Here is a 12,631-nt window from a genome sequence, read left to right as displayed (position 1 = left end):
AGATAACGTAAATATTTATGGACAATGTAAAATTCTCTGAGTCCATTTATTTTATCTAAATTTCAATATTTTATGTAGTCTGTGGATCTGGTAAGCTCAATTTACTATTATATGTTCTGTTAATTAGAATAGTCTAAATGACAATACCCCTCTCAACAATTAAAATAAAGCCTCCAACATCGAGTGTCCCATAAAAAATATTTGATTAATGATATATCCCAAAATTCTCTCATTATAATCACTGGGCTTTGGTAGGAACAGATTTAAGACCTAATCATCGATATATACTGTACAAGAGAAATTCCATCTCCACTGGAGGCAACAACAAAACTTCTAATGATTGCAAGTCATCCAGCTTTCTTGAGCACCTTTTGAGTGTGTTCTGAGGCTAATCTTTTACTCTTTAATGTGAAAATCTCCTTGCCACAATGGTCTCTTGGGTAAACACTTTGAGAAAAAGACCTCAACATGTTCTTTACTATTTGTTTACATATAGGAAAAGCACGGGTACTCCTACTCCACACCACTAAATATCTTTCAAAAATCCATTTACTTTTACTCTATACTCCCTGAAGACAGCAAAAACCCTCTTTGCATCTTCATGGACTCCTTATATTCTGAAGATTCGGATTCGGTCTTGATGAGCAAATACCACCTGCAGATTTATGGACATGTTTCTATGACTCACTGTAGCAGTTAGTCTCGAGGAGAGCAGAAGCTGCAGCCACAGACGACTAAGTAGAACTAAAAAATTACACTTTTCAGCATAAATCAAAGAAAAAATGAATGGAAGATACTAGGAAGAAAGTAACTGTTTCTGACACACCAGGATCATGTATTTTTCCTAGCAGTTATCACTGTTACCCTAAGATAGTGACAAATATTAAAGAAAAAAATAAAAATTGGAGGGGATGTGAAAGTGGCTTTCACATGAAAGCACTGGAAGCATCATTAGGGGAATGCACAGTCAATACAGCACCAGAGTTGAACTACACTGTGAACAAGTGCTAATACCTTCATTGTGCAAAAAGCAAGGCTGTAGAATAGACCCCTTCCTTTGTTTCAGCAGCTTTCTCAGACTGCCTGTGGGTCACAGCCGTGGTGCAGTATGCCATCTCAATCCACAAGTGCTACTCTAAGATGAATATAGCTGCTGCTGTGATCTGAGAGCTCCATCAGCTCTTGTTATTCAGGTCAAAATGTAGAAAGCACTGGGTTTTGTAAGCTTCAAACTTCTCTGGCCATGTCTCTCTACTCCTCATCACAGCATCTGCAGCAATCTGCTCTTCTGTAAACCACTGTGGTATCTGTGGTATCCACTGGTTTTCTGGCTACCTTTAGTACAGCAAGGCTTTTGCTTGCATTGTTTACATTTTCAAATCTGCTTGCTCAGCTTACTTAAATTGTGGGTTTGTTTGCTTTTTTCCATGGCTAGTGGACAGTGCTACTACTACACACAATTGCACTCCAGGTCTACTTCAAAATGATCAAATTTGACAAGGAAGGAAAGATGATAACTTACTTCCCAGAGATGCTGAGTGTTCCTGATGGCACCTGCTTGAACCTTCTCTGGCAAGAGCAGGATTCCCTGGAAGGGCCCAATCCAGGTGCCCTGCTGAATCCTCTGTGCCGCACAAATGCCATAGGCCAGGCCAGGCACAGTGCTGGTGCACAGACACACTTCCCGGGGCAGGTCCCGGAGCCACTCTGGGATCTCAGGTGGAGGGGCTGCTGCGGCTGCACTGCTGGTGCCCACCAGCCGGCGCAGGGAGTGGAGGGGTCCGTGCATAGGGCACTCACCATTGCGGTTGTCAGCACACATGTCACATCCTGAGGGGCAAAGAGGGAAAAACACCATCAGTGTGGTGCTGCTGGCCACCACCATCACCAGTGCCATGGGCGAGATCATGCAGATCCCAGAACTTTTCCTGTCATTTCATGGCAGCCCAGCACTCACACACCGTGCCCCTTTGTGCATTGTTTTGGATGGTTTTCCTAATTTCACCAAAGCTCTAAATAAGAAATTCCAAAGGCTGGGCAGAAACCCTGCAGACGCCTGGCGTGTTCACAGATCTGCCAAGACTCATTTATTTTAACATAGTTTTTTAAGATTAATTTTTTGACTAATATAAATAACCCGTTTAAACCACCCCAGTGTGTTTCAGCAAGACATTTTAAAGCACAGAGTGCCTTACCAGTCCCTCTCATTTGCCTCACCACAGTTCAGCCCAAGGGTTTAATTGGAACTGGATTTCATTTAATCCTTATTTTAAATGAACATTCACTCTGCTTTTTACATTAACATGTGTGTACATGCCTGCTTGTTTAGAAAATAGAATAAATAAACCAGAACCTCATGAATGACAAATTGAATCATGCATGGACGTTAACTTTCTTAAACCCAAATCTAATCTTAAAACTGAAATTATGTAGCAAATATTACTGATTTATAGCACACACATGAATATTTTTTTTATTGAATAGAAATGCATGTTCTTTGCCTGTTACATTTAGCTGAGGTTGGGGGGGGCGAGGGGGGAAATAAACAACAGCAAAAAACCCACCAAAAACAGCGTATCTGGGTTTGTGAACAACTTGCATGACAAAGGATCAGTTTGTAAAAATGTTTATTTTCCTAACTGTTTTAATAAAGGACAATGTGATTCTGTTTTGGGAAGATCCTACAATCATTTTTCTTTCCCGAGAAAAGAAAACTTTGGTTAAATGTTTCTACTGCACACTATTGCACATGCCATGGATGTACATCTTCCAGGAAAATGTTTCATGTTCAAGAAATCTGGAGATACGTTGAGTTAACATAACAATAAATCAATTGAAATAAGTTACCATCTTCTGCACATTTCACTTGTGTAGCACAATAAAGGTTTTCACATAAATTTGTTCCAGAAACACAAAAAAAACCCAATAACTATGTCACAGTACTCATATAGCAAGTCCTACATCTTTCCCCTAATAATTTTATAGAACTTACACCCCTTCTTATAAAAACAGAACACAGTATTCACTACAGAAGCTGGAGTTTCTTCATCTATGTCACAGATTTAGACTTGCTAGATTGCCTGTAACCACAGTATCAATTCTCAGGGGGCCTGACTCAGATGTTCTTCTTTCTGAGGTGGATGCACTGTGTATTAAGTAGGCCTCTTTCCTACAGATCCTCCAAAGGAAAACCTTCCACTCAATTCAGTCAAACCTAGTAAAGGATAATAAAAGATGCATTTTCAAAGTATGGGTTTTATGTGCATTCTCCAATTTCAGACATGCTACCTAAGCGCTCTTTCCTGTCATCCTCTTTTAAATTCTATCATACAAAAATGGTGCATTCAGAAACATGAAAATATTTGTCACTTACATGTGGAAGCTAATTTCCCTCAAAATCGTTACACCTTCTAGTCTTGCAGGAAATGCATGTGTCTCTACACGGTGCTTGTCTGTCCAAGTTCTCCACCAGCATCATCGATTACAGATTTTAGCAGAAAGCCAGCCAGCAAGCCCTGAGTTGTGCATTACTCTGACGGGTGCCCCCGCAGAAGAAGGTCTCCTTATGAAACTCTCCCCATGCCATCCCTCCCTAACAGGTCAGGGCAGGAGGCAGGAAGAAGAAGAGCTGGCTAGCACGGCAGAATAAAGCCCCCTAGTGGGGACCGCCCTTATGTTGGCAAAAACACCACTTCTGGCTGGAGGGTGAAATTTTGCCTTGCCTTAAAGACATACTCCCTGCCGCAAAACCACTCTTCTGTTGGGTTAAGCCGCAACTGCAGAAGGGTTTTGCTCACTCAGACACGTCAATTAGAGGTGGTTGGAGGATGAGATTTGCAGGACCCCAGGGAAAACGTTTCTGGCTGGTCCTGAGAGAAGATTATTATGCAGCAAATATTCCAACAGCCCGTTCCAGGCATGATGAATAAAAGGCAGCAAGTACATGCCGGGGCTTTTTTTTTTTTTTTCTGGTTGTTATTATTTCCACAGCTAGTTTGGAAAGTGAGGTATCACCACAGCATCTTTTCTTCCCTTTCCCCTTCAAAACCAATCATCAAAAACCCCTGTGTTTTTGGCGTATCCAAAGATGCTAGGGGCAGCACTGGAGTTTGGCATTGGAAGTCACATAGGAAAGGATCTTAAATAGGAAAAGAGAAGAAAGAAAAACAAAAACTAAACCCGAAATTCCAAATAGTTTGGCATATGATACACTTCAAGCAGATTATGGCTGAGCACTTTAATCTACAGTTGGATTTGATGACTTTATAGATCTTTTCCAACCTAAATGGTTCTATGATTCTATGAGTCTGGCATCTAACCGTGCAAGTTAGAAAGAAAACATCTGATAGGAAAACTGAGGACTTAAAGAGATGATGTCTAACCATGATGTCAATTAGCACCCAGGACAGGCCCCTGATTTTGATCTATTTGCACTCTTTGACCATTTTCTAGATGTGTAACTCTCCTCATAGCTACTTGATTACTAATGGCTTTCTTAGAGACACTGTGTCTCCAGAGAAATTTACATTAAACATTCTAAGGCATCTTCATGATGCCATTCAGATAATTTCAGTGACAATTTCCTGCATCCTGCCACAACATATATATAACTTTTAATGCACACACATGTACCTGCCCAGAACAAGAATTTCTTCACTTTGTCCTGGCAATATGTGGGCATGAGTGTCGGTTAAACATTTTATTTCTACATTTCCAATAAAAGGAAACTAAGAAATTGTCAAGGAGTATAAACAAACCCTGTGTCACTGTCATTTATTACAGAAAGTCACACATGGTGATATTTATTTTCCACTGTCCAAAAACACTGGTAATGTCTTAACGCTTGGCAGCCACAGTATCTGATCCCCTGCTGTGCTCCTTTCCCTTTGTCCTGCCAAAGCTGAAAATTTGGAAAATGGAACATCTTTTGAAACTGCTTTGGCTAATGGCTTGTTGATGGGGGGGGGGATAATCTGTCTTTAATACTAAGCAGTACTGAATTTCTTTTTAGTTCGGTGTTTTATACATTTATCTTAAGTGGTTATGCAATTATACAAATAAAATTTAAAAAAATTCTCATAAACGTTATAAGGAGCGGGACCCCATTTTACCATGCCTTGAGTAAAAAGGCTACTGTGCATCATTTCCTCTTCTGTAACTAACTTTTGCATAATATGTAGAGGCATCCATTTAAAGACCATCACTGTAGGCAGTGGATTCCTTTGACTCAGAGGACAAGGGAAGGATGTCCTTAACATCAGATAGGAGGAAAAAGCAGGAACTCCAAGACTTGCACACTGCCCTGCCCCACAGGTAGAATCAACAGCATCATCTTCATGTTTATGTATCCTGCAGAGAACAATGGAATGCAATGCACCAACTCACTTAATACTACATGGAAAAGAAGGGAGGAGGGGAATTGAGAGGGGGATTATTGTGGTCCACTGACATTACAGGAGTCTCCAAACTGGATGGCAACCCACGCAGGTGTGGGAAGTTCACATAAAACAGGCACATTGTACAAGTGTGAACCTTCCAGAGAACTTCCACACAGGGTAACAAGGAGAGATGTACTGTGCCCTTCCTCCTCGAAGAGCCTTCAGCCTCGAAGAGCAGCTGTGTGAGTACAGGCCTTCTCCAAGAACAGCTGAAATTAACATTTCCACTCTCGGTAATAGCATCAGTCAAGCCCTAAATCCATCCAAGAAGCGAGAAATGTGAGAAAATTCAGGGACTTGCTGAAAATGGAAAAAGAAAGTAGGACTGCAGCCAGAGCAGAGCGTCTTCTGATAAAATCTGGAAATGTAGAAGGTAAGGTCAGTGGGAGCGCTCCACTGCAGGGCCAGATATGGCCCAACATTTTGGAAGGAGTTCAGTCCTTCACTTATACCTTCATACTCTGTAGAGAGCAGGATTAAGGAAAGAAGGAAGCAAGGAAAAAAAATTAAAGGATTTCCTAGTGGAGCTGTTTGATATGGCTCTTTTGGGAGAATTGCAATATGTTACTGTTTATGTGCCTCCATAAAAATGAACACAGTGTAATGCCAGCACTATAACTCCATGTGAGTACACTTAAAAGTACTAAAACCAAGCAAAAGGACATATCATTGACCCAAACCAGAATTCTAAACACTCTTCTCTTAGATTGGTTTAATCTAACCTAAAAATCACTACTACTGCATGCTTTAAAGGAAATCTGAAAGGAGAAAGCTTTTGTCAGTGAAAGGTAGGGTTGTAACCAGCAAACCAGCTGTAACAATAAATGAAAGAAATACATTTTTGTCTCAGCAATAATACGCTTCAAAGGTGCAGTTATACTGGATACCTGCAGTTTGCCGGTATTAAAGAAGGGTGGCCTCTGACCTTCTGCTTCATAATTCACCGCAAGCATTCAGGTATCCAGTGTAAGTGGCCATCACTTCACATGGTATTATTCACTTGCAAGTATAAATCACCACAGCTGGCCCTGCATCCCTGTCTGGGCCCGGGTACCCAGCTAAGTGGGAGGGTGGACTGGATGAGACAGTACCCTTTGCTTTCCTGAGGGCTGGAGTTTTGCAGGGAATCACGGCCTCCCTCGTACCTCAGTTGCCTCATCAACGAGCTGGTATCAACCTCCTTTTACAAAATTAGGAGCAGTTTCTCGCAGACAGCCTGACTCGAGGCAGACTTTCAGGAGAACAAAACACAGATGCATTTTCTCCTCCGGTGCCCTGTATTTATATGCTTATTTATTCTAAATACTCGTTTCAGGGAGAGGGACCAAGCTCAGCCTGCTGCCCCAGGGCCCGGATGGTGCGCCGAGGGTGCCGAGTCACCGCCGATGGGTGGAGACCCACGGCCGGCACGGGGTCCCCGGGCGCCCGACCCCTTCCCTTCCCGGGCTTTTCCCCCTCGCTGCCCCTCGTTCCTCTCGCCATTTACCCCGGTCGGGCTCCGAGCGTCGCCGCCGCGGGGGAGACAAAGCGGAGCCCTCGCTCCGCTTCCGCATCGGCGCAAGATCCGCCGCCGGGTCCGAGACCCCGCTCGGGGGTCAGACACACCCCGCGCCAGCTCCTCGAGGGAAGATGATGTACGAGGGCCGCCTGGGCGCCCTGGGGTGGGTCAGGGCGGCCGTCCTGCTTGTGGAGCGGCTTTCGGGTTATTTTTAAGAGGCGGGTGGGGGGGTGTGTTGAGGGGAGGTGGGCTTTATTTTTCCTGCCTTCTGCTACAGGTATGAATGAATTGAATTTCTGTGTCAGGTATGAGAAGGGTAGGAGAATATTGTGTGTAGATAAACCTTGCCACCCTCTGCCCCTGAGAGACCCCCATATACAATGTAGAGATGATGAATAGGCTCTGGGAGAGGAGATCGAAGTTCAGTCCGCACCGGCTCCACTCTCTCCTACAAAACTATAGGGCAATTAATTGTGGCTTGTCCCCTCATCCTTCATCTCCTGGTGGCACATATCGATGGAGATTACTGCTGATGGACCATTTTATCACCCTAAATAAACAGTCACCACCTTCTCTAACCTCAATCTAATGTATGGCTATCTGCTCTGTTTAAGGGTTCTGGGTAACTAATGATGTAAAATAGCTAAATCATACAGGTTACCAGCAGCCTAGAGGAAAAAAAAATCCAAATATTTTCCACACCGATCCACTTCACAGCGTGTTTGTTATATATACAGTGTCTCCCTGTAAATTGAATGGGAAGAGGCGTGCAAAGTGCTTGGTCGCGTGACACATCAGTTTTACACAGCGTATTTATTATAGTGGCAGGTTGGTTCTTTCTGGTGAAGGTAGAGGAGTCTCAGACTTCTCATTGAAAAAGCCTCTCTCCAGCAGCTAGGGGCAAGCCTCCACGGGAGCAAGCCGGCCCCGCAGCCCCCAGACTCACCCTAGGAGCTCTCCTCCTAGCCTTCCGAGCGCCCCTCCCCCAGCGCCCAGAAATACCCTCATCGTTCCAGATTCAGGGCTGGGAAGCAAACCGTCCCCAGCCGCCTGCTACATTATCAGGGCTTTAACATAATCCCCTTTACTTCCCTGGGAGTAAAGACTGCAGGGCCCTAATTAGGGGTTTGTCTCTTAATTGCCTTTTTTATTATTATTATTATTTTTCCCCAGCTAATCCCCTTTCAATTTAAAACAATTACACACAGACGCTTAACCCGCAGCTCCGTGACGGCCCTCAGCCCTCTCCCTCGCTCAAGACCGTGCCATATGCACTGATATTTGGCTATCAAGGCGTGTGTCTATGGGGAAGCCGCCGCCCATTCATCTTCCCGCGGCGGTCGCCCGGGGCCGGGTCGGGCCAGGCGCTGCGGAGCAGGGCCAGGCGGGGTGGCGGGGGCCGGGAGGGCCGCCGCCACCGCTCCGGCTTCCCTGGAGGGCCCGGCCGCCTCCCCTGCCCCGCCGGGCCGGGCCGGCCGCACGGAGAGCGCCCGGCGGCACACAGGGAGCTCGCCGACGCTTCTCCCGAGCGGGTGGGTCCTCCCGGGAGACCGGAGAGATGCGGGGTGCCCCGGAGAAGGAGATGCTCGGGGGGGGGGGAGGGGAATGCTTGGGAAAGTAGGGGAAACGAGGAAACGAGGCGCTCGCTCCGATGGCGAGGGAGATACATCTAAGATTAGAAGCCGGGAAGAAGCCTGGGAGCTGCCGACACCCGCAGCGCGCAGGCTGGGCCCGGCAGGGCCGGCTGCCGGCGACCCCGCTCTGGGGAGGGTGTCGGTCCCGGCGGGGGGGTGGTTTATACCAAGTTGGGCAGAGCCAGCCCGTCTCGGTGTCTCGGTAGGGCTGCCCGAAGATGAAAGTGCAGCAAACAAGTATAAAAACTAAAGTCGACGGCTCCTCACGTCACCCACAGCCCGCCACCTCCTTTCCCTCGAACGGGCACCTCTGGTGCGGAAAGAAGACTGAGGGTGGGAGTCAAGGCGGCTGGAAATCCTGCCTGCCCATGGAATCGGGGAGCCGCGCAGGGGCAGCCAGGCCCGTGCCCTGCAACTTGTTCCCCTGATCGTCCGAGTGCGTGGAGTGCGTGGCACGGTACTGGATGCAGTTCCCGCACTCCTTCTGCATTTGCAGTTCACTTTTTCTTTTTATTTTTTTTTTTGTTGTTGTTGTTGTTGTTTTTTTACGGCATGAGTTGCCCAAAGCAAATGCACCTGGCCCCAGAAGGTTGAAACATTCGCGTTAAAAGTTTCCCTCGAAGGTAACTAATGACCACTGGAGCGACAGTCGCCCTGTAAACAAGTTCAATGGTAAGAATTTTTAGACCTAGCTGCAGGGGAAAAAAAAAAAAAAAAGAGCTCGACACGGCGCTGGCTGCACCCTGCCCGTGCTTCCGACGGCGAGGGCTGCCCCGTCCCAGCCGAACGCGAAACACACACGTCGCCGAACGCGACAAATCAACCCGTTTGCTTTCCCAAATTCCCCTTTAGTATCGCAGTTGGGAAGAAAATATTCAGGCTTCGCCTGCGACTCTGCGGGGTGCTATTATTCCACTCAATTCTTAAAAATGCTCCCCCCAAATCCTTTTTTTTAATCTTCCTTTCTATTTTTAAAACCTTTATCTTTTAGATTTAGGGAGCTGCTCCGAGAAGTAAAACATGTATTGTCTGAACGGTTCGGTTGGCGATTTGAAGTGCATTTCGGATTACATGTACTGTATGTAATTTATGAGATCACATTTTCTGCACCCGAGAATAGAAATATACGTGAACATGTTTCACTAGAGGGTAAAACTAAGCATGAGGAAGTCGCTTAAAACAAAGCCGACATCCCATACAGAAAGATTTGCAATGTTAAGAAAGCGGGAAAAATCTCCACCAAACTCCGACTCAACTTTTCTCTTGAAAGTACACCCAACTCCCAAGACTATGCTAACATCTAGGCAATTTAAGTAAGACACAACACAATTTCATGGAAACTTTCGAAACAAGCTCTGCATCTGAAATGAAATTAAACGAATCCGCGTTTTGCTTGGGCGTGTGTTTATGGATTGCTGGCTTGGGGTATCGTTTGTCTGTTCAATAGCCTTCCTTAAATAGACATTTAGAGAGCGGGGGTTGAGAAGGACAACCAAAAAATAAAGAATTTTAAGAAAACTTAGTATAAAGGAGAGTGTTTAAAGCAATGCAAAAAAAAAAAGTACAGGCACCGAAGCCATGGTGCACTGTTATAACAAGGGAAGATCCGTGTTCTCTGGATGTTAGTAATAGAACTGTTGAGCTATTAGGAGTTCATATAGTTCTTTTCAGCCCGTGAATTTCCTTGGTTGCATAGGATTGACAGATAAAGGAACAAAGGAGAGACAGAACCAGATTCTAAAATTACAAACCTCTCATCGATACAGACGTTTAATAATAGTGGCAACCCCTTCCCCTCCCCCTTCCCCCCAAAAAAAACACCAAACAAAAAACGACTGTATAATTGGCAACAGCAGCAGTATTAAACGCTTTCTATCCACTAAGTCCTAAATGAATTCTGACACTCATGTAGACTTTTTCGTCTAGAAATCAGTTTTGCTTATTAAATGACCATGTCATGCATTTCTATAAAGGTGAAAACTAAAACCAGCGACGTGTTAACGAGGTCTAAAGGAAAACGATACTCTCGGATAAGAGGGAGGAAAACTTTGTCCTCGACCATGAGATGAAAACTGCAACTTTTCCCTGCCCAGATCGGAGGAGTAATTGATTTCTGGGTATGCAGCAAAGCCTGGGATTTCCAGGTAGGAACGGAGTGAGATATGCAAGGTAAGAAATGACCACCTTTCTGGTAAGTTGGTCTGAAGCATTTCTGAATCCATTTTCCTAAGCAGGCCTCCGAAAGAAATCTACCCCCACCACAGCCTTCCCGGTGAAGCGTGCCTTCCAGGGAAGGACCTGGGTCTCAGGCAAGAAAAACTGCTACCGAGGGGCTGCCGCCCGTCTCCTGAAACCACTTGGAACAACTCAAAGGCAGCTCAAGGGATCGAAGGGCAGGGCGAAGCATGCTCCTCGTGGAGGGAGAGCGGTGCAGGCACCAACTGCGGTCCCCCAGCCTGGAGCGTCCCCAGGACGGCCCAGTGAGGGGAGAGGCGGAGGATGAAGGGTCGAGAACTGCTAGAAGGGGCACGATACGTACGGTTGTTGGGGTCACTGGTGTGCTGATTCAAGGGGATGATCTCCATGCGCTGCTGACCGTACAGGTAGTAGTCCAGCTCCTCGGCCGTGCAGCGGTACCGAGCGACCCCACGGTCGCCGCATTTGCTGCCGCCGCTGCCGGTCCCGCACAAGTCCTTGCCCTGCAGGGGAGTGGGCGCTCCTGCGGCTGGGAGATCCGAGCTCTGTAGCGGGCCGAAGACTGGGAGCTGGGTCACAGGCAGAGAGGTCAGGCCGGCCAGGGAAGCGGCCGCCGCGGCGACGCACGAGGAGGTGGAGGAGGAAGACGGAGTGGACGAGGAAGAGGAGGAGGAGACGGAGGAGAGGGAGGTCGGGCGCTGGCGGAGGCTATCAGCCGGGGGCTCGGCTCTCTCGGGCGGCTGAAGCTGGGCGAGGGCCCCGCTGCTTTTGAGCTGGCTGCTCTGAGGGAAGAGCTGCTGCCAGTGCTGCAGATAGGCGGGATCCACCTTCAGGAACGCGGATCCGCCGGGGTCGCCGGGCTTCAGCATCGCTCTGCCTGTAAAGAGGGAAGGAAGGGGATAGAAGATGTGAGACCCCCGCCCCGCCCCGGCAGGGCCGCCCCGACCCCGCGGCGCTCTCCACGCTCGGACACGCCGGGCCACGCGTGGGCTCTGCCGCGGCTGTGCGGGACCGGCGGCGAGACCGTACTCACGCCACTTCCCCTGCCCGTGCCGGGCTCCTCAGGAGAAAATCTCGTCCCGAAGAACCTCAGGGAGGACACACGAGAACCATGGTGGCCGGGGCGACAAGACTGTCCCCCGGAGCGCGGGCAGGACGCGGGCAGACCCGGGCATCCCGTCACGCCAACCCGTGGCCGAAAAGCCCCCGGCCGCCCCGCAAGGAGCTCAGCTCACTCCATCCCAGGCGCACGCACTGTCCTCCCCTTTCATTCCCTTCCCTCTCCTCGCGGGAGCAAACGACTCTCCGCTGACAACAGGGAGGAGGAGAAGGAGGAGAAAAGTTCAGCTACACGCATACGCACGCGGGTCTCTTCTCTCCGGCTGTTCCTGCTTTCCACGCTGGCGTTTGGAGGCGGAGGACGAGGCCCGGCAGAGTCCTGTCCCGCGCGAAGGTGCCCCGCTGTGCCCGGCCCGGCTCTGCCTTACCTGAGCGGGATGAGCGCTGCTGCGCGGGCGGAGGTTTCGGCAGCCCCGGGAGCCTGAGCAGGAGGAGGACCGAGAGCAGAGACTTCTCTGGTCTTTGTCCACGAGGGAGCGGGGTGATCCTCTTCCAGGTGCCGGGTACCGGCGGGCCGGCTAGCTGCGAGCCGCCGGGCTCCCTCTGCCGTGGCTGCGCATCGCAGTCGCGGCCGGGCGCTCGGCTCGGCTCTGGCAGGCTCCGGGCGAGACACGTGGGTTTTACGACAGCGCAAAATACAAGTGTGTGTGGCGTGTAGGAGAGGGAGGGGAGGGATCGGGAAGTTACCAGCGAGCCTGGATACAGAACCCTTTTTTTGGCAACTTCCCCCACTTTGTTCCCTGCTC

The 12,631-nt window shown here is 48.3% G+C and overlaps 1 protein-coding gene across 1 annotated transcript in view; it reads right to left on the bottom strand.

Annotated features, from left to right (window-relative positions):
• The window catches only part of PRDM6 (PR/SET domain 6), a 75,264-nt gene extending 62,837 nt beyond the window's left edge, over positions 1–12,427 (bottom strand). The window contains exons 1-3 of the mRNA XM_032676666.1: positions 12,254–12,427; positions 11,110–11,643; positions 1,523–1,830 (exon numbers count right to left, since the gene is read on the bottom strand). Coding sequence (XP_032532557.1) covers positions 1,523–1,830; positions 11,110–11,635 — 834 coding nt within the window. The 5' untranslated portion in view covers positions 11,636–11,643; positions 12,254–12,427. The remainder of the gene's footprint in view (positions 1–1,522; positions 1,831–11,109; positions 11,644–12,253) is intronic.
• Between the last annotated feature and the right edge of the window lie 204 nt (positions 12,428–12,631).

This window comes from Chiroxiphia lanceolata, chromosome Z (genome assembly GCF_009829145.1).
Source record: "Chiroxiphia lanceolata isolate bChiLan1 chromosome Z, bChiLan1.pri, whole genome shotgun sequence".
In the NCBI taxonomy this organism is placed as follows: Eukaryota; Metazoa; Chordata; class Aves; order Passeriformes; family Pipridae; genus Chiroxiphia; species Chiroxiphia lanceolata.
This window is presented reverse-complemented; position numbering and strand designations above follow the sequence as displayed.